The sequence below is a fragment of the Amphiprion ocellaris genome, chromosome 6 (genome assembly GCF_022539595.1).
Source record: "Amphiprion ocellaris isolate individual 3 ecotype Okinawa chromosome 6, ASM2253959v1, whole genome shotgun sequence".
NCBI lineage: Eukaryota > Metazoa > Chordata > Actinopteri > Pomacentridae > Amphiprion > Amphiprion ocellaris.
In genome coordinates, this window is record NC_072771.1 from 369,676 (window position 1) to 391,230 (window position 21,555).

General features: G+C 46.2%; 4 protein-coding genes across 8 annotated transcripts in view; 1 reads left to right on the top strand and 3 right to left on the bottom strand.

The window, feature by feature from the left end:
• The window catches only part of LOC111586503 (dynamin-1-like), a 32,719-nt gene extending 19,443 nt beyond the window's left edge, over window positions 1-13,276 (bottom strand). For all 5 annotated transcript variants that reach the window (XR_008602108.1, XM_055011814.1, XM_055011813.1 and 2 more), the window contains exons 1-6: window positions 12,850-13,276; window positions 2,227-2,300; window positions 1,937-2,086; window positions 1,291-1,494; window positions 328-426; window positions 85-245 (exon numbers count right to left, since the gene is read on the bottom strand). Coding sequence is in view for 4 of the 5 variants with exons in the window: in XM_055011814.1 (XP_054867789.1) it covers window positions 85-245; window positions 328-426; window positions 1,291-1,494; window positions 1,937-2,086; window positions 2,227-2,300; window positions 12,850-13,010 (849 nt within the window). In the remaining variant the exon portion in view is untranslated. The remainder of the gene's footprint in view (window positions 1-84; window positions 246-327; window positions 427-1,290; window positions 1,495-1,936; window positions 2,087-2,226; window positions 2,301-12,849) is intronic.
• A 947-nt stretch (window positions 13,277-14,223) lies between these two features.
• LOC111586505 (FHF complex subunit HOOK interacting protein 2B-like) lies at window positions 14,224-17,263 on the bottom strand. Its single transcript, XM_055011328.1, has 6 exons — window positions 17,259-17,263; window positions 16,762-17,008; window positions 16,563-16,709; window positions 15,958-16,098; window positions 15,772-15,872; window positions 14,224-15,383 (listed from the first exon to the last, which is right to left on the bottom strand). Exons 1-6 carry the CDS (start codon window positions 17,261-17,263, stop codon window positions 15,260-15,262), a joined length of 765 nt encoding a protein of 254 aa, XP_054867303.1. The 3' UTR covers window positions 14,224-15,259.
• A 1,327-nt stretch (window positions 17,264-18,590) lies between these two features.
• On the top strand, window positions 18,591-19,443 carry LOC118469343 (gelsolin-like). The gene is made up of 3 exons (XM_055011329.1): window positions 18,591-18,698; window positions 18,731-18,836; window positions 19,238-19,443. Exons 1-3 carry the CDS (start codon window positions 18,591-18,593, stop codon window positions 19,399-19,401), a joined length of 378 nt encoding a protein of 125 aa, XP_054867304.1. The 3' UTR covers window positions 19,402-19,443.
• The window catches only part of LOC111586504 (disabled homolog 2-interacting protein-like), a 36,017-nt gene continuing 33,902 nt past the window's right edge, over window positions 19,441-21,555 (bottom strand). The window contains 5 exon segments of the mRNA XM_055011808.1: window positions 19,441-20,668; window positions 20,756-20,843; window positions 20,953-21,032; window positions 21,113-21,235; window positions 21,304-21,417. Of these exon segments, the coding sequence (XP_054867783.1) occupies window positions 20,498-20,668; window positions 20,756-20,843; window positions 20,953-21,032; window positions 21,113-21,235; window positions 21,304-21,417 (576 nt within the window). The 3' untranslated portion in view covers window positions 19,441-20,497.

The window sequence follows — 21,555 nt, forward strand, 5'->3', positions numbered from 1 at the left end:
CAGACTCTAGAACGTCTGAGAGGAAACGTTGGTTCTGACAGCAGAACCCATTTCTGAGGGTACCTGCTGTGTGCCGGTGCTCACCTGGTTGAGGGTCTTCTGCAGGTAGGCGGTGCCCATGCGGTCACCCAGGTGACGGTACGATGGGTGCGACAGGAAGAACTTCCTCTCGGCCTGCAGAGCTGCTGTGATGTCTTTCTTCCCATCAATGTCCTTCTGACTGCGGTTCACCACCCCGATGTAACCTGATTCACAAAGGAGACCAAACATGACGTAGCAGACGGCCACAGCCAATCAGCTGTCAGGATTCTGTGTGATGTCACGTACCCCTGCGGAGCGGCAGCAGTTTGTTCTCCAGGATGTCTCTGGCGTCGGTTCCTTCATCCATCAGATCCAGTTTGGTGATCACACCAATGGTCCTCAGACCTGCACCCAGGGTAGAGGATGGACAGGATCTGAGTAATCTGTATCCCCACGGTAATCAGATTACTTCTAACAGCAGAGTACTTCCTCTGATCAATGATCAGAAACAAACATTCTATCAAGACGACACTGGAACTGCAGACTCCAAAGTAGAAGAGCTGCAGGAATACAAGGAGTCATATTACCACTAATCAGGAGGTCTAGAAGGAGTCATAGTACCACTAATCAGGAGGTCTAGAAGTAGTCACAGTACCACTAATCAGGAGGTCTAGAAGTAGTCATAGTTCCACTAATCAGGAGGGCTAAAAGGAGTCATAGTACCACTAATCAGAGCTCCTAAAATGACTCCACAGACAGTGAACTACTTTCTCCACCCAGCTGTAAAAACAGACGGCAGCTGCTTCAGACTTGGTTCAAGGGTTCTCAATGGAAACCAGAGTTAGTGTGAAGCTCAGACAGTGTGAAGGACCCTTCAGAACATCAACCTCTATGGACGGAGGACCAGAACTAAACCTGGTTGCTGCTCAGAACTAAACTTCCAGATGAAAGTTTGCTGAAGAACATGAGAAGAAGCCTGATGGATGTTGGAGAACATTCTTTGGTCAGAGGAAGATCAGTGAGTTGGGCTCAGATGGAGTCCAGATGTTTGGTGAGAATCTGACCAGGACTACCACAGTGACGGGATAGTCTTAGTTTTCCATGACCTTTCATAAATATATCAAAAAACCTAAATTCATGATTGTTTTTGTGAACAGGATTCATGTTTTAATGGTTTCATCAATAACAATTCAAGCTCCAGAATGAAGAACATGGAGACTACAGCTGATGACTGGAGATGATGCAGGTGTAGGTGTGCAGCACTCAGACCTTGTGGGTCCACCTCTTTGGCGATCTTCAGAGCATCAGAGTTGGCGAGGTCAGAGTTGGCCGGAGAAACAGCCAATAGGAGGCAGTTGTCTTTGGTGACGAACTGCATGAGCATGTCCCTGATCTGGTGCTCGATGTCGGCCGGCTGGTCCCCCACCGGAACCTTCGTCATCCCGGGAAGATCCACCAGAGTCAGGTTCAGGACTGACGGACAGACAGACCAGATCAGGATCTACTGAAAGCTGCTTTCACATCTATCAGGTGAGTTCTTTAGAGATTAATGCTGTGACTAGTGGTGGTTTCCATTCCAGATTCTCCAGCATCATTCTGACCTGTTCAAGCTTCATTCAAGAGTCTAAAAGGACAAAGTAGATCTGATGGAACTAGAATTATAAGGAGGCAGAATTAAACTGGAGAAATGTGAAACTGGAGCTACAACCAATCAGAGTTCAGCTAAACTACAACCAATCAGAGTTCAGCTGCAGATAAACAGTTTGAATGAAGAAAACTGATGAGAAACACATGAAGGTAGAAGAGACCATTCTGACAGCTGATCCAATCTGTGTGTGTGTGTGTGTGTGTGTGTGTGTGTGTGTGTGTGTGTGTGTGTGTGTGTGTGTGTGTGTGTGTGTGTGTGTGTGTGTACCGTTGGGAGAATACACTCTGAGGTTGATGGGAACCGGACTGATTCCTTTGTTCTGTCCCGTCACTCGATCCGTTTCAGCTTCAATCTCCTGACGAACTTCATCAAAGTCTGTGAACTTCTTCCCTTTACAGTGCAGGAACTCTGCATACTCTGATCAATACACATGATCAGATCAGTATCAGCTCAATACACACGATCAGATCAGTATCAGATCAATACACATGATCAGATCAGTATCAGATCAATACACGTCAGTAACCTGCTGAGCTCAGGTCAGGAGATGGTCTCACCTGTTGGACAGTTGATGAGTTGTAGCACCAGGGGGCGCCGAGTGACGATGCCGGATCCCCGAGGCAGGAAGTCTCTGGAGGACAGCAGGAAACGGGTTAAACACGTCATTAACATGACAAAACATCAAACAAATGATTTCATCAACATTCACCCCTTCAAAGTGACTCCAATGCAGGGTTTCTCAAAGTGTGGGGCGCGACCCCTTGAAGGCCGCAGAGGCATGAAGACGGATGACTCGGAGGAGAAGGTCCGTCTACCAGGAACTAATCAGCTCCACTATTGTTTCACGTCGGCCTGTTATTCGTGGCATACAACGATACTCAAACTGCTCTGGTCGTTTCTCAACGGACTACCACACAAGTCTGGGGTCTGTTTCACGAAGCAGGTTCAACAAACTCTGAGTTTAACCCTGAACTCTGAGTTGATCTACTCTGAGATAGAAAACTCTGAGTTTCCGGTTCCAGAACGGTTGATTTGAGTTGGTTAAATCAACTCGGAGTAGTTTCACCCAGAGTTAAGCGCGTGCACCACAACTCTGAAAAGCCAGTATCAATGGAGCGCCGATTCGACGAGTCACCATGGCAACGGGGAAGCGGAGGACTACACCGCTTGAATTGGAAATCTTAATGCGCTTATATAGCGAGTTTGAACATGTTTTTAGAAAGAAGTGCAACACCTGCAGCTGCAAAAGACAGGGAGACGGTGTGGGAGAACATTGCTGCCCGGGTCAATGCGGAAGTTTAAATCACAATAATATTACAGGGGAAAACTGTTTGAATAGTAGACTATTAAGTTATTTCATTTAGGTGCAATCCTGCAGGGGAGAAACGCATGTGGCAGCAGCTTAAGATGAAATATAAAAACACTCCCTGGGAAATCCTAAAAGAAATTAAAATTACTAATCCCAGTCTGAGGTTGCAGCACGATGTCATTAACAGAATATGATTTAAAATTAATTTAACAGATCTCTGCATCATTCAACTGCAATCCTGTGGAACTCCTCCTTGATGGCTCTGACAGGTTTATGTCCAGGGAAAACCACAAAGATGGTAAAAGTCATTTCAGATCCAGACACACTTTTCTGACCGTCCTGCATACAGTTGCATTACTGAAGTGCTCTGCATCTCTGACATTATATAAAAAACTTCCATTTGCAAAGAACCGCAGCACAACACACAATATCTGCTGGGATGTGAGAGCATGACTGAGGTTGGTAATGTTGTAAATGTAAGGACGGATGAGGTTGTATGTAGATTATGGACTGTGACGTGAAACGGTGCCGCTCAAAAAGATAATTGTCTGGAAATGTGAGAACATCTATGCGAGGTCTGAAAACAATCTCCTGACGAAGATTTAATTCTCTGTGCCGTAATGCTGCTCCTTCATCCACTGGATCGTTAATAAAAGGACATGACATTTATAGACTACGCCAAAACTCGCCAGCTGACTGAATGAATGAATGAATGAGGAAATCTAATAGCGTGTGACTGAAAGAGGGCGGAGACAGAGAGAAATTCGAGGTTTACTGAGATAAACCTGGTCCCGACCAGGTTAGATTGATAGAGTCTGTTACTATGGTAACTGACCGACAGCTTCAGTTACCTCTCTTTGTGAAACAGGCTAGAGTTACCCCTCTGTCTCTGGTTTGAGTTACCTCCCTTTGTGAAATGGAAAACTCTGAGTTTCCCTCCTTTCAGTGTTAACAGACTCAGAGTTTTCACTAAACCTGCTTCGTGAAACGGACCCCTGGACTCCCGAGAGTGTGAGAACGCATGGTTTATGTGTAACTGGAACAGCAGGGTTCTTGATGTCACCACCTGGGCTCCTCTACTCCGATTATCTTTACCATGAAAAATAACAAAATAGAGTCAGATAAAATAACACAGGCCTGCATGCTCACATTCTGTATAGGATGGCGCCGACTGAGTGGCAGCCAGTTGCTGCAGCTCTGACCCCTCTCTTTGTTTATAGCGACTTTTTCGCACTTTTAGCTTTCCTCTACTGTTTTCTTTTCTACAGTCGTCGCTCCGGCACACGTCCATTCCTTGGTGTTAAGCTGGTGAGACTGCTGCTGTGTTTTTTTACTGTTTTCTGGACTCAAACACCGCATCGGCGAACACTCTCGGTCGTAGCCCAGCTGTTGTTTACACACGGGAGCAGCTGCTAGCGCTTAGCCAAGCCAGGCTATATCCCGAAGCGCGATCGGAGATCCCCGCCGAACTACGGAGGAGAAGGAGGGGATGCAGAGCCGGAGTGAAACGCCATGAAAGGAGACGACGGTATAAACCATGCCTTCCATCAAACGTGAGGTCTCTCCTAAATAAGACGGATGAGCTAGCAACGGTGTACCAGGGACATTGAGCTGCTAGCTGTTAGCATGCAGCCGTAGTTTTCACATGTTATTGCAGTAACGGTGTACATCTCTCCCTCGGCCAACGCCGACTCAGCCTGCGAGCTCCTCCACAGTGTGGTTTCATGGTTACAGACAGCACATCCTCAAGCCTTCTTTCTCATCACTGGGGATTTTAACCATGCTTCCCTGGCTGCCACTCTCCCCACCTTCCATCAGTTCGTGGACTGCCCCACCAGGGACAACAGAACTCTGGATCTGCTCTATGCAAACACCGCAGATGCCTACAGTTGCTCCCTGCTTGGCCGCTCAGACCATAACCTGGTCCATCTGCTCCCTGCTTACACACCTGTGGTGAAGAAACAACTCCCAACCAGAAAGTGTGTGCAGCAGTGGTCTGAGGAGGCCAGTGAGGCTCTCCAAGACTGTTTTACCACCACAGACTGGGAGGTGCTCTGTGGGCCACATGGACAGGACATTGACAGTTTAACGGACTGCATCACAGAATACATAAACTTCTGTGTAGAAACCATCTTACCCACTAGGAGGGTACGGTGTTTCTCAAACAAGCCATGGGTGACTCCTGAGCTGAGAGCCTTGCTGCTGGAGAAAAGGAGGGCCTTTAAGTCTGGTGACAGAGAAGACCTGAGGAGGGTACAGAGGGACCTTAAAAGAAAGATCAGGGAGTGTAAGGCCAGCTACAGGAAGAAAATGGAGGATCAGCTGCAGAACAACACAAGAGAGGTCTGGAGACTCCAGACCATATCAGGGCAGGGCAAGGGCAGAAAGGAGGAGCCTGAACCTGGGGACAGAGACTGGGCCAACCAGTTAAACCTGTTTTTCAACAGGTTTGATACTGGTCTCATCCTCTCCCCCTCCAGCCTGAGCCTTGTCCAGCCTGCGTCCAGCTCCTCCTGCCTGCTAGCTCCCTCCCCCTCACCTCCTTCACCTCCTTCACCACCACCATCTCTGGAGCTCTCCTCTCTCCCCCCATCTCCACCTCCTCCTCCTCTCTTCACACAAACAGTGGATCAGGTGAGAATGCAGCTCAGGAAGACCAGAGCCAGGAAAGCCATGGGTCCTGATGGCATCAGCTCCAGACTTCTCAGGGACTGTGCAGACCAGCTCTGTCAGGTGGTCTGCTACATCTTCAACCTAAGCCTGAGACTGGAAAGAGTTCCTGCCATATGGAAGACTTCTTGTGTGGTCCCGGTCCCAAAGACCTCGTTCCCCATGGAGCCCAGCCACTTCAGACCCGTGGCCTTAACTTCTCACCTGATGAAGGCACTGGAGAGTATCGTCCTGAACCATCTTCACCCCCTGGTGAGTCCAAACATGGATCCCCTGCAGTTTGTGTACCAGCCTGGGATTGGGACGGATGACGCCGTCCTCTACCTGCTGCAGAGGTCCCTGTCTCACCTGGAGGACACTAGAAACACTGTGAAGTTCATGTTCTTCGACTTCTCCAGTGCCTTCAATACAATCCAACCCTCACTGCTGAGGGTGAAGATGGAGAGAGCAGGAATCAGTGACCAGCTGGCTGCATGGACCATGGACTACCTCACAGACAGACCTCAGTATGTGAGGCTACAGGACTGTGTGTCTGATGTGGTGGTCTGCAGCACAGGAGCCCCCCAGGGTACAGTACTCTCACCTTTCCTCTTCACCCTCTATACATCAGACTTCCGCTACTCCACAGACAGTTGTCATCTCCAGAAGTTCTCCGATGACACTACCATCATAGGATGCGTGTCAGAGGGGAATGACTGTGAGTACAGGAAAGTCATCATGGACTTTGTCTACTGGTGTCAGCAGAACCACCTCCAAATGAACGCCAGCAAGACAAAGGAGATGGTGATCGATTTCCACAGGAAACCCTCATACACTCCACTGCTGAACATCCAGGGACTTGACATTGAGAGAATGAGGACCTACAAGTACCTGGGTGTTCACCTAAATAACAAACTGGACTGGACAGATAACACTGACTCTCTGTATAAGAAGGGTCAGTGTCGTCTATACCTGCTGAGGAGACTCCCATCATTTGGTGTGAGCAGGACACTGCTGAAGACCTTTTATGACACTGTGGTGGCATCCATGGTCTTCTATGCAGAGGTGTGCTGGGGAGGGGGATGCTCTGAGCGCGATAAGAACAGACTAAACAGACTGATAAAAAGAGCAGCTCAGTCTGTGGCTGATCCCTGGACTCCATGGAGGTGGTGGGAGAGAGGAGGGCTCTGGATAAACTGTCTTCTATCATCAGAAACTCCTCCCACCCTCTGCATCAGACTGTGGACTCCTTAAGAAGCGCCTTCAGCAACAGATTGGTACACCCTAGGTGTAAGAAGGAACATTTCTGCAGGTGGTTTATTCCAGCATCTGTCAGACTTTACAATGCCACATTATAAACTTCACTGTGTCCTGTTTACTGCTGCACTTATTTCTTCCCCAATTTAGACAGGCATCCTCCTACTTATGTGTAATAACTGATACCTCATCCTCTTGTATATAATCTTCTACATGATATTTATGAAAAATAAAAAATAAAAATCATCTGTATATAATGTTTTTTTCTGCAATTTTTGCACTGTGTTTCTTTTTCTTGTCTATTCCTGCACTTCCTTTATACTTGTTAGGATCCTGCTCTAGCCCCTGCCCTTCTTTCCCTTTTTCCTCTTTTTCCTCCTTTCTCCCCTGAGTCATGATTTGTTTCTGTGTTGACCTGTCTCTCTTTGGCTCCCTCTGTCTGTCTGTCACCTCTCCCTCATGTGTCTCTCTCTCTCCCTGTCTCTCTCCCTCCTGCTTCACCTGCCTGCACTCTGTCTTGCTGATTGCTTCAATGAGTTTCAGCTGCAGCAATCAGTTCACACCATTCACCTGTTCTCCACCTCACCTCCACCTATTTAAGCTCTGCCCGTTCATTCACTCCCTGCTGGATCATCGACTCACATGCCCTCTGTTTTTGGACTCTTTTTCCCCTCCTCTGGATTTCCCTCATTTGGACTCAGCAGTTCTTTTGGATTCTCGCTAGCCCTGTTTTTGTCCCCAGCCAGTAGCTCTAGTCTCGTCTCCGTTCACCCCAGATTTCTTGAGCCAGCTTCCCTACCCCTTCTGTTCAGTTCCCCCATTTTGTAAGTACCCCTCCTTTGCTTAGTTTTGTTTGTTCTAGTTTAGTGATCTTCTGTTCTCAAATTCATAGCGTTTGTTAGTGGTTTGGTTTAGTCTGTTTTCCCCTCGGTTATCAGTTTCCCCATTTTGTGAGTATCCCTCTTTAGCTTAGTTTTGTTAAGTCGGTTCAGTTTGTAGATTTCCGTTTTTATATTCATAGAGTTTGTTGTTAGAGTTTAGTAGTTTTGGTTTGGTTCTCCCCCCCAGTTCAGTTCTGTGTTCCTGTATTGATTAGTTATTTTGCGAAATAAATCTCTTTCAGTTATTCATTTGTCTGTCAGTTTCTGTGAGTCTGCGCTTGGGTTCCCCAGCTCCCCCCGTAACAATACTGTTTCTTTGGAGCTGCTGTAACGGTGAACTTTCCCCTCTGTGGGATCAATAAAGGTTATCCTTATCCTTAACGTAAAAACTGTTTATACACACACACACACACACACACACACACACACACACACACACACACACACACACACACACACACACATATATATGTGTATATATATATATATATATATATGTGTGTGTGTGTGTATATATATGTATATATATGTATATATATATATATATATATATATATATATATATATATATATATATATATATATATATATATATATATTATATATATTCAGGTTTGTAAGATGGTTCTATTTTTTAAATGTTTCAGAGGCGTTGATTTATTGCCAGTTGTAGTTTGTGATGAACTGAACGTCTCATTCTCAGTTCTATCAGTGCATCCACTAAAATTTTTCAAAAACTGATCACTGCAAGACAGTAAACCTTCAGGAGGACACCTCATAATGCAGGACTGTTTATAGAACCATGGGGGTTTCATCGTTAGGCTGACAGAAAAGGTTTGAGATCCACTGGTCTAATGGAACTCAGAGCAGCCAGTTGGTTCTAGAAGTCCTTCATGGATGACCTGAGCTCAATGATTGGAGGATAAAGATTCTGGATCTAGAAGGTCCAGTCTCTGGTGGATCAGAACTCCTGGACAGAACTACACCATGAAGACTGAAGAACCAAGAAACTCTGAGGAAAGGTTGTTGGAAAGCATCAGTCAGGACGATACAAGAACATTTAAAGATCCTGAAGATCTCCTGGAGTCCAGTTAAATCCATCATTAAGAAAAGGAAGGAAGATGGAACATGAATAAATCTGACTGGAGCAGGACGTCCTCAAGACCTGAGAGACTAGAGAGGGAGGCCACCAAGACTCCTATGACTCCTCTGAAGGAGAAAGAGACTAGAGAGGGAGGCCACCAAGACTCCTATGACTCCTCTGAAGGAGAGAGAGACTAGAGAGGGAGGCCACCAAGACTCCTATCACTCCTCTGACTGGTGGCAGCATCATGATATGAAGCACGGTGGTGGCAGCATCATGACGTTCCTCAGCAGCAGGCCCTGGAAGGCTTGTAAAGGTAGAGGGTAAATGAAATCCTGGAGGACAACCTGATGCAGTCTGAGGAGAACATCCAGGTCCAGATGTTCAGACTGATGGAGACCAACAGGATCCATGATGGAGCTGAAGGTTCTACTAGATCCTGAGTGGAATGTTCTCCGTAGAAGGAGAACATTAATGGAATCACTTCTGTTTTATTTTTTATTCCTGTGTAGAGATCGGTTTCACTCTGACACTAAAGAGTCTTTTTAAATCAGCGATGATTCAAACATCCAGAAGGATAAATGCTGTCTGGAGAACCTGCAGGGTTCCAGCAGCAGCTTCAGGTTCCCCAGAACCAGAATCCTGCAGAGATCGTGATCACTGATGGGGGAATCCTGGAAGAACCCAGAACACAAACCCCACAGATCATGATGGTTCCATCAGACGGCATTAAATGACATGAAATCATATTATGAGAATTTATGTGTAAACTAATCTGCTTCCATCATAAAGGAGTTTCATTATATTATATTATATTATATTATATTATATTATATTATATTATATTATATTATATTATATTATATTATATTATATTATGTACAGTGTCAGTCTGAGATGCTCTAAGCTCGAAGAGAATCTTCATCACGACATCCTCAGTGTGTGTTTAAGTGTGTGTGTGTGTGCATAAGTGTGTGCAAGTGTGTGTGTGTGTGTGTTTCCCTGCAGTCAGCTCTCTCTAACACACATCACACTGTTCTTGTCATGCTGCTTTGACCAAAAGCCTGCCTGAGTCATGTGACCAGCAGCAGCCAATGAGAGCAGAGGTACAGACAGAGACCCTCCTCATCCTCAGGGTGAAGATAAAAATATTCGGCCAATCACATGCTGCCAGCTGGACTCAAACTACAGACCTGCTTCTGTCTCCTACACCCGTCCTCTATATGTAGAACCTCCATCAAACCTCTATAGAACCTCCATTCAACCTCCATAGAACCTCCATAGAACCTTCAAATAACCTCCATAGAACCTCCATCCAACCTCCATCCAATCTCTATAGAACCTCCATAGAACCTTCAAATAACCTCCATAGAACCTCCATCCAACCTCTATAGAACCTCCATCCAACCTGTATAGAACCTTCATATAACCTCCATAGAACCTCTGTAGAACCTCCATCCAACCTCTATAGAACCTCCATAGAACATCCGTAGAACCTCCATCCAGCCACCATAGAACCTCCATAGAACCTCCATAGAACTTCCATAGAACCTGCATAGAACCTTCATAGAACCTCCATAGAACCTCCATAGAACCTCCATAAAGCCTCCATAGAACCTCCTCAGAACCTCTCAGCTGCCAGGACTGACCTTCATCTCTAATCTGAATCTTTTTGTTGAATCTAAAACATTTTACAATAAAAACCATCAAACTCTGGAACAGCTGGAACCCAAACATTTAAACATTCATCTTCTGCCCTTAGAGGTTCCTCAGCTGTTCATCTTCAACCAGACCTCGTTCTAATAGAACAATAGAGTGGGGGTATTTAGAACGACGTCTGTTGAGACAGAACACCTGTTCTGGTTTGTTCTCAACTATTATAAAGTCCAGAATAAGTTGAAACTAAAAATTTACTAAACATTCTTTAACATCTGGAGAACATCTGGTTGGTAGTTTCCGTGTCCCTGAATCTGTTCCTGAGTTCTACCTGAACAGCAGAACTCAGGTGGAGGATCGTCACAGTGACCAGAAGGGGGTCTGTGGTTGCCGTGGTTACCACCCAGAGACCAGAGGAAGTATTTCCTCCAGAGTTCTACTGGAACATCCTGAGAACATTCAAACAGCTCAACTGGAGTTCCTGTTGCTGCTCCAACAGTCTCAGATGATCTGCAACAATCATCTCCATCCTCCTCCTCCACATCTGTCTGCCTGGGACTTCTACGTCTCATTCTTCTTCTCCCTCTTCCTCACCTTCTTCTTCTTCTTCTTGTTCCTTGTTCTTCTTCTCCAACAGTTGGAGAAGAAGAACAAGGAGAAGAAGTTCCAGTTGAGGTTTCTCTGTGTGGACTTGGTTCAGGAGATGGACTTCAGGTGGATCTGACATGCTTCCAGAACTTCAGGGAGCTGAAGTGTTGCAGGACCAGCACAGAGACTGATGGAGGTCAGATTTGAATCAGGTTTTGAGATCTTTACTCATATTTCTGACCTTCTGGCTGTTCTTGTGTGTTCTCATGTTACCGGGAAAATAAATCTGGACGACTGTTGGAGACTTCGAGCTTCAACTCAGCAGCATGATGTTCCACAAACCCAAAGTCCAGAATCGGACGAGACTATGTGAAGAAGCATCAAACACAAACTTCCTGCAACGTCATTTATCCTGAGTTCACCTCTCAGGTTCAGACCTCCATAAGACTTCCATCACACCTCCATAAGACCTCCATCACACCTCCATCACACCTCCATAAGACCTCCATCACACCTCCATCACACCTCCATAAGACCTCCATCACACCTCCATCACACCTCCATAAGACCTCCATCACACCTCCATCACACCTCCATCACACCTCCATCAGACCTCCATCATATGGAAGCTTATGCAGGAGGGAGGAGGCTGGTTCTGGTGGTTCTGATGGTTCTGCTGGTTCTGGGTTTTATACACTGAATGTTTTCAACACATTCATAGAACTGCAGAATGTGAGGTTCTGATAGTTCTGATGATCTGAGATCTTTCAGTATCAACAAGAACAAGAAAAAGTTAAATATCAATAAAATTTGATTTTGAGTTTTACGTTGTGTTCTACTAGAACCAGAAACAGAACCTTTAACTTCCTGTTCTCTCAGTGTGTTAGAGGTTCTTCTGGGCTGACGGGGAGAACCTGGACTGGTAGAACTTTAATGATCTCTGCGACCACTTCATTAGGAACACCAGGTGGAACACGTTCTGTCTGACCAGGAACACAAAGTAGTATTAAACATGTTCTCATGGAAGGGACCCAGAAATGCTGCAGATTCTTACATCATAAACATTGTGACATCAGAATCTTCCTGTTTTTAGTTTCTAGTTCACTTAACTGAAGGTTCCAGGTTCTAGGTTCCTCCTAACATCTGGCTCATCTGGAACTGAAGAGAATAAAAACAGAACCATTCAGGTTCTCCATTTTGACCTGCACTAAAAAAAAAAAACACTTAAAGAACCGTTCTTTAAGAAAAACTACTGGAGAACGACTTAACGAGGTTCGTTACTGAAGCAGGTTCCACAAAGAACTCCTGTCAAAATGGTTCCTGATAGAATTTTGGGGTACTATTATTTATTATTCAATTTGACGGTTCCTTAAAGAACCCTTTGAAAAAATGTTCCCTTTACAGTCTCAGAACCATATCTGGTTCTGTTAGCAGTGAAACCTGCAGAACCATCCAGCTTCTGATGTTCCTAAAATTGAGTCAAACAGCTGACGACCAGAGGGACGCAGAGAGGAACCTCTGGAGGAGAACATCAGCTGATCATCCATCAATGAGAAGGCCAGTAACGGAATCAGCTGATCAGAAACATGAGAGAACTTCATCAATAACTGATGATCAGGTGGACAGACAGGTGGACACAGACAGACAGACATGTGGACAGACAGACAGGTGGACAGACAGACAGGTGGACAGACAGACAGGTGGACAGACAGACAGACATGTGCACAGACAGGTGGACGGACAGACAGGGACTCACTTGCCCACGAAGTTCTCCAGCACCGAGCTCTTCCCGGCGCTCTGCCCGCCCACCACTGCGATCTGCGGCAGGTCGAGACTCGCGTTCTGTCCGATGGAGCTGAAGGCGTCCTGGAGCCGGTTCACCAGCGGGATCAGCTCCTCCATACCCCGGTTCCCCATGACGGACAGGCGGGGAGGTGGAGGCCGACAGGCGGGCAGAGAAGGAGAGACAGGCGGAGGCTGCTGGATCTCAGTCTGTCAGACAGACGGCGGTGAGACAGGCGGCGGTGAGACAGGCCGTCTGTGTATCTGTCTGTCTGTGTGACGTAGCGCTGCAGCTGATCAATAACCTGATCCTCTGATCGATCAGTGATTGGTGCTAATGCTGCTGAGGATGGAGATGCTCCCGCTGTGACCTTCAGCTGCTGCAGGAAACAAGCTGACAGACACACACACATATCCGGGACGGACCTTCACAATAAAAGCCCGGCGTGGAGGCACTAAATTAGAAGTCTCTGAATAAAACCCCTCATGAACAGTTTGTTTCTTCACTGAGGTTAGTTTCTTAAGTCCTGCAGCTCTGAGGAACCAGGATGGAAGTTCTCATCATCAGGTCCCGGTCCCATCACCTCATCTTGTAGATGCTTTGCTATCTCTTTTTCAAAACACAAAATTACCACAAAAAGATGCAAAATTACCACAAAAACGCCCTAAACAAACAAACCAACAAACAGTGAGGGTAGATGCTTCCTCTGCAGCAGTTCTTCACTGAAAAAAAAACTCTTGAACCTCGATGGAACCAGAACTAGTGTCTCCTCAGACTTCTAGATCTTCAGTCATCAGGTCCTGGAGATGGAAGGAGCTTCAAGGGGAAACCAGCTGGAGGTTCTGGAAGACGTTTCTCCTGGAGCTCCTACCATCTCCTCATCCTGCAGATGTTCTTCTATCTCCATGGTTCCTCTCTTGAAACATGGAGGTAGAAGAACCTCCGGAACAGAAACTGGAAGAACGGCAGCTGATTTAAACTTTTTAATCTGATGAAAATCAAACCACAACTTCTGTCTTCTCACTTCTTTATTCACAAACAGAAAGAAACTGCATGAAAACGATTTGCTGGTGCAGAAGAAGAACACACCGAGGTCTGCACAGGTTCTGGTTCTCCTCAGACACTCAGTAGAACATGGAGGTTCTCTGACAGAAGAACGTTCTTCTGTCTCTGGAGACACTTTGAGGTAAATGAAGCTAAAACAGAAAAAGTTTTCAAAGGTGTTGAACAAAAACGTTCATCATGATGGTTCAGGGATAAAGTCTCGTTCATTCATCAATCAATCAATCAATCAATCAATCAATCAATCAATCAATCAATCAATCAATCAATCAATCAATCAATCAATCAATCAATCAATCAATTAATTAATCAGTCAATTCATTCATTCATTCATTCATCTTTGGGATAAAACTGTTCCATTGCACTTAAATATATGAAGTCAAAAGAAACATGTTTTCACATTCAGCTCTGACTGTGTTCCTGCAGGTTCTAGTTCCAGTGACAGTTCTGCTCTGGAACATGTATGTTGTATGTTCTTTATAAACATAGGAAACACTTACTTTGTCCAATATTCAACATCAAATCTGTGAAATAATTTAAGTTCTAAAATAATTCTTTGAAGGTTCTCCTCTTCCCCTTTAGGGAACGTCTGAGGTGGTTGGTGCTGCTGTTCCTTTGGTTCTCTCTGGTAGAACTCAGATGTTCTCACGACAGCTGCAGGTTCTTTATCAGGTTCCTCAGAAACTAAAGAACATCATTAAAGTCTGCCTAGAAACAGCGTCTGATTGGCTGAAGTCCGGAAGTGGTTGGGACGTTCTGATCTGATCCACCGGTTCTAACTGAAGGAGAACACTGGAGGTTCTAATTTATAAAAATGATCTGGATCAGAAACCTGAAGTGTGATCAGCTAATAATAAAATACAGATTATTAATCATTGACCAGGAGACATTAGTTGTGAGGTTTCAGTAAACAGACCAATGATTGGTTCCTCTGTGATGCAGCATTAAACAGGAAGAGGCTCCACCTGCTGGAACAACCAGGAACTACAGCTGATCTACATCTATGACATCATGGAGTTCTACATCTGACCCTCTTAGTACTTGGATCTGGAGATGCTAAATATGATCAGATCAGAACGTTCCGCTAACAGAACACCTGAGAACACCTGAGGACTAGGTGTTCTCAGGTTCTGTCCACCAGAATAAAAAATTCAGATTGTCGTCTCTCAAACACGAAGGCTTCAATCAGGTCCTCAGTCCACCTGAAGGAGCAGGTGGGACTCACACCTGCTCCTTCAGGTGGAACCGTTACTGTGAACTCAGAAGAACCAGATCCTGTCGATCCAGGACAGTCAGTCCCGCTCCAGGTGGTCCTGGTGAGTCAGTCCCGGTCCAGGTGGTCCCGGTCCAGGTCCAGCGGCAGCTTGACGAAGGCAATGGCGGCGAGCTCCTTGCAGAACTCCTCAAGAACGACGACTCCTCTGAGCAGCGTCAGGTGTTCCAGTCTGAGGACACAGTCAGGTGAGCTGTGACATCATCAGCCCAACAGGTAAGAGTCGCAGCTGTGAACTTTATTAATGAAGGCACCAATAATCCATCAATGGTTTGTATTGATCAGCGAACCTACCAAGACACTGATCATTACGTGCTGCCAGCAGCTTCATCTTCTGGTCAGGTTATTGATTATTGGTTATTGGTTACTGATCATTGGTTATTGATTATTGGTTATTGATCATTGGTTATTGATTATTGGTCATTGATTATTGATCATTGGTTATTGATTATTGGTTATTGATTATTGATCATTGGTTATTGATTACTGATAATTATTATTGATCACTGGTTATTGATTATTGGTTATTGATCATTGATTATTGATTACTGATTAGTTACCCAGTTTCCTGTTTCAGTCCCAGCAGGTGTCTCCTGGTGTCCAGCAGTCTGTCTGACAGGTGAGATACCTGCTGGATCCTCTGCATCACCTGTCCCATCAGCTGAGAGAAGAGAAACACATTAGGTTCATACAGGACCTGTCTGTCTGTCTGTCTGTCTGTCTGTCTGTCTGTCTGTCTGTCTCACCCTGATGAGGACGGAGAACAGTGACCTGCAGCAGGGCGACAGGTGGATGTAGGGGTTGAGCAGGTACTCGTGCAGCAGAGGGTGGCTGAAGGATGACAGTCTGGACAGAACAGCCGTCAGCTGCAGGTTCACCTCGTACGGCTGCAAACACACACCTGGACATGTGAGTCAGCCAATCCAGCACACAGCACACCACAGGTGCATATATGGGGTGAGACAGGTGTGTGTGGGGTTAGAAAGGTGTGTGGGGGTGAGACAGGTGTGTGTGGGAGTGAGACAGGTGTGTTTTGGGTGAGACAGGTGTGTGTAGGGGGTGAGACAGGTGTGTGTGGGGTGAGACAGGTGTGTGTGTGGGGTGAGACAGGTGTGTGTGTGTGGGGTGAGACAGGTGTGTGTAGGCGTGAGACAGGTGTGTGTGGGGTGAGACAGGTGTGTGTGGGGGGTAAGACAGGTGTGTGTAGGGGTTGAGACAGGTGTGTGTGTGGGGTGAGACAGGTGTGTGTGTGGGGTGAGACAGGTGTGTGTGTGGGGTGAGACAGGTGTGTGTGGGGTGAGACAGGTGTGTGTGGGGTGAGACAGGTGTGTGTGGGGTGAGAAAGGTGTACCTGCTCCAGGATACGTCCCAGTCGGTCAAACAGAACTTTCAGCAGGTGACCCTCAAAGAAGTGGACCTGCTCACCTGAACGGGAGGTGGAACAAGGCAGGCTGAGAGGCCAATCCCAGGACAGAGAGAGCTGCTGACACTGAGTCACCTGGTGGAGGAGGCGGAGTCAGTTGACCACATCAGTCTGTTCTAAATGTCACATAGCTTTTACCTGGCTGCTGCACTAATGCTAATGCTAAAGCTAATGCTGAAGTTAATGCTAATGCTAGGCCCAGGACAGGTGTTCTGACCAGTGTGTTAGCGTCATGGACGTACGACTTGTATCCTCCTTCCTGCAGCAGCTGAGCTGATCTCACCTGGACAGGTACCAGACACAAGAAACTATACACACACACACACACACACCCACACACACACACACACACACACACAAAATGAATGATTGATCTTTAGTTCCAGATCTTCTCTACACAGTTCAACATTCAGATCCACTGAGAATAAATCAGAACTAGCCTCAGGAACAGGTTCTAAAGGTTCCACAGGTTCTCAAGGTTCTACAGGTCGTACAGTTCTACAAGTTATACAGGTTCTAAAGGTTCCACAGGTTCTACGGGTTCTACAGGTTCCACAGGTTCTAAAGGTCCTACAGTTCTACAGGTTCTGCAGATTCCACAGGTTCTAAAGGTTCTACATGTACTGCATCGCGACTCTTCTCGATCCAAGGTAAAGTGTCTGTCTGCCTGCCTGTCTTTGTGTGTCTCTTTTTACCAGCTAAATTATTATTACTGCTTTTTTAGGTACAAAGATCGCTTTTTCACAAACACTGACACTGCTACAGAGGCCAAGGAGATGCTGATGCTGGAGCTGCAAAGGATGTCCACAGGAGAGGCAGACAAGCAGGAGGATCTTGGGGAGCCACCTGTCAGGAAGCTTCGTAAGGTGCAAGCCAGCAGCAGTCTAGACAGTTTGTTTGATGAGATAGCAGGTGAGCGGGAATCAACATCACCGGGCCTTGCACCAGTGGGAGCTGCCATTCAGTTAGAGACATATCTTGGAGAGACCACAACTGCTCGAGAGGAAAACCCTCTACAATACTGGGGGGCTCACAGAGTGCGATTTCCAATTCTGGCTCAAATGTCAAAGAGATACCTATCAGCCCCATGCAGCAGCGTGGACAGTGAACGGCTGTTCAGCTCAGTGTCCCACATTGTTGATGAAAAACGCAACAGACTCACAGCTGAAAATGCAGAGAAGCTTCTTTTTATCAAAAAGAACCTGCCCCTCACTTACACAAAATAAGTTTAATCATCACAGACAGATGTTGTGATGACATGTTGATCACTTGAGATACTCAGCCACAGTTTTATGTTGGTTCTTGAATGAATATTTTGAGTAAGTTTTGAAGTTAAATATGTGGCAAAGCTGTTAAAAACGCAGACACAGAAATTGACAATTTTGTACTCAGGTTTTTTTGGTGATATGTGTGGCAGTGCTATGTTTAAAGCACTTTTGTTAAATGTAAGCACTCAGTATATGACAAAGTTTTACTGAAATCTTACAGTATGTGTGGCAGTGCCAAGTTTCTAAAAGCACTAATGTTGAATGTCAGTATATGACAATTTTGTTAAATTTTGTTAGTACTGCAGTGAAACTTGTGACAGTCACCCATGTACAAGAAAAACGTACTGAGGAATGTTGTTCAAATAACAGACGATATCTGTGGAAAAATAAAAAATCAAAGTAACTTTATGTGTAATGGCGTAAGTACTTGGTATCGGTATCGGTGAGTACTCAAATGCAAGTACTCATACACTACTCGCTTTGGAAAAAAGTGGTATCGGTGCATCCCTAATATTAATAATATTATTGTTGTTATTATTATTATTGTTGTTGTTGTTATTATTGTTATTATTATTATTATTATTATTATTATTATTATTATTATTATTATTAAGCTGTGTGCAGCTGCTGAACGTTCCTGAACACAGGTTGAGGTTCTAACAGGTAAATCACCTGTAAAAACATCAGCATGCAGGTAACACTACAGGTGTGTGTTCAGATGGAGGAGGTTCCAGGAGAACTGACACAGGACGACCTCGCTCCCAATGATGTCATGATCCTGGATACCTGGGACCAGGTGAGTCTCCCCTGCTGTCTCCATGATTACAGGTTTCTGTTTCCTTGGTGTTTCCTCACCTGCTGCTCCTCCTGCAGGTGTTCGTCTGGATTGGAAACGATGCTCACGAAGAGGAGAAGGCCGAGGCTGCAGAGACAGGTGAGATCCTGAAAACAGCCCAGTGACCTCATCTGTACTCAGGTAAACCAGTCATCTCACCTGTGCTGCTGAGTACTGCGTCTCCTTCAGGTGTGCTGTGGGGAGTTTATTCTCCCTCTAGACCTCATGATTCAGCGTGTAAACAGGTGTGGAGCTACCCGCTGATGCTCCAGGTGTTCATTCAGGTGATGAGGTGAACCTGTCTGAGGTCAGCTCTGGTTCTAGAACATAGAGATGTGGTTCCAGTTCTAAATCCATGGTTTCCTGATCTACTCAGATGTTCTCTTTGCTCAGTGAAGCTGTAGATGTGTAGATGTTCCCCCTGAAACCCCCTCCCCCGCCCGCTCTGAGTCATATGACTGAGGATGCTAATGGCTAATGGCTAACTACTTCCTGTGCAGCTGAGCGCTACATCCAGACCGATCCGGCCGACAGAGACCCTCGAACCCCGACCATGACGGTGAAGCAGGGATTTGAAACTCCGACCTTCACCGGCTGGTTCCTGGGCTGGAACCACGAGTATTGGACCGAGGACCCGCTGGACCGCCTCCGCCAGAACCTGTAGAACCCCTGGAACGTGTCTGAATAAAGAAGAGTCTGACAGTGACTTTATTGTGTCGTCTCTTTATAAATACTGAAGTGGATAAATAACAATAAGAGGGTCTGAAAGGGAACCAAAGATACAGAACAGGTAGAACCACAGCAGAGACGTTCTCACAAACCATCAGCACAAGTTTACAATGAAATCTGCTGTTTACATTAAAGTTCTCTGAAACAACAAAAACAAGCATCTAAACCAACAAATACTGAAACTACGGAAGCCGGGAGGGTCTGTTCCAGTGTTGGTGCTACGCTAGCCTGGCCTGGATGAAGATGTTCTCTCTGACGTCCAAACGTTCCTTAAAATCAGCAAACAAACAGAAGGCTGTTTATCGCGGCTCCACGAGTCAAACGTCTGATCTACGCAGAACCAGAGTCACTGCAGAACCATAAATACATGGAGTTGTTTCAATTAAACCAGAGCCATAAACAGGATGAGCTGCTCCACTTAGACCAGAGTGAGTACAAGACGTTCCAAAAGACCAGTCAAAGCAGAGCCATATACAGAGAGAGTTGTGCCAGTAGTGTAGAACCATATACGAGTAGAGTTGCTGCAGTATTGTAGAACCATATATGGGTAGACTTGCTCCGGTATTGTAGAACCATATACAGGTAGAGTTGCTCCGCTGGTGTAGAACCATATACAGGTAGAGTTGCGTCAGTATTGTAGAGCCATATACAGGGAGAGTTGCTCCAGTATTGTAGCGCCATATACAGGGAGAGTTGCTCCAGTATTGTAGAGCCATATACAGGGAGAGTTGCTCCAGTATTGTAGAGCCATATACAGGGAGAGTTGCTCCAGTATTGTAGAACCATATACGGGTTGAGTTGCTCCAGTATTGTAGAGCCATATGGAAGTGTCCATTTTGATAGCTGGGTGTTTGGCTCTTAACGGGAAGTACCAAAAGTAAACAGGATATGATGTCAGACTTTGTAAGAAGAAACATGCGAAACAAAAACAGGAAGTGAGCGATAAGCTAGCAACAGGGGTGGAGTCAGTCAGTACTGGTTGGTCGATCTGTCAGTTAGCTCCGCCTCATGCAGCAGCAGCCAATCACAGCTCAGCAGTTGCCGGAGTTGCGGAACTCTCCGTTCTCGGTGATCTGCAGAGACGACGTGTTGCTAGGAGACAGACCGTTCCTCTGTGATGTCACAGCGTAGCGCTCCTTCAGCTGCGTCAGCGCCGTCATCAGGCGAGTGTTGGCCGCATCCAGGCTGGAAATCCTCTTCTCCTGGGAGACAAACAGGTGAGACAGAGAACAGTGAAAGACAGGTGTGGATACAGACAGGAGAGACAGACAGGTGAGACAGACAGGTACCTGTGCTTCTATGATCTTCTGCTTGGAGTCGACCACAGCCTGCATGTCAGAGTGGTCCTTCTTCAGCTCCTCTTCTACCGCCATCAATCTGCACAGGTAACAGGTGAGACAGAAATATTAACACTGAACCACTGCTCACTGACACACAGGTGTTCAGACAGACAGGTGTGCAGACAGACAGGTGAGCAGAGAGGTACCTGCTGATGATGCTGTTCATCTGCAGGTCTTTGTCGTCCTGCAGTCTCCTCAGTCGGCTCTCTGTGTCCTCCAGCCGAGCCTGAAAAACACACACTGCTATTGGGCAGGCTGCGTCATGTGACCTCTGCTCCCTACAGGTGTGTCAGGTGTGTCACAGACCTGGTACTCCTGCAGCATACGTTGGTTCTGCTGATCCTGGACCATCAGACGAGCTTCACACTCCTCCTGCCGCAGCGCAGCAACCCGCAGCTTCTCCTGCAGCACGGCGATCTCCTGCTGGTACTAAAGACACACAGTCAGAACCTGGAGAACCTGGAGAATCTGCAGAACCACAACCAGGAGTCTCTCACCTTCTCCACCAGGGCGTCGTCATGCCGATCATCCTCCGTCTCGCCGTAGGAGGATGCAGAGTTCATGTTGAGCAGCCAGGCAGCGGTTCTGTCTAATGCACACGGAGATGGAGCCTGGAACCAGAACCAGAACCAGAACCTGAACCACAACCAGAACCAGAACCTGGGACTAACATGAGCAGGTACCAGTTATGTTCCTTGTTCCCCACCGTCCTCTACTCCCATCTCTACCTCTCTACCTCTTCTGTCCCT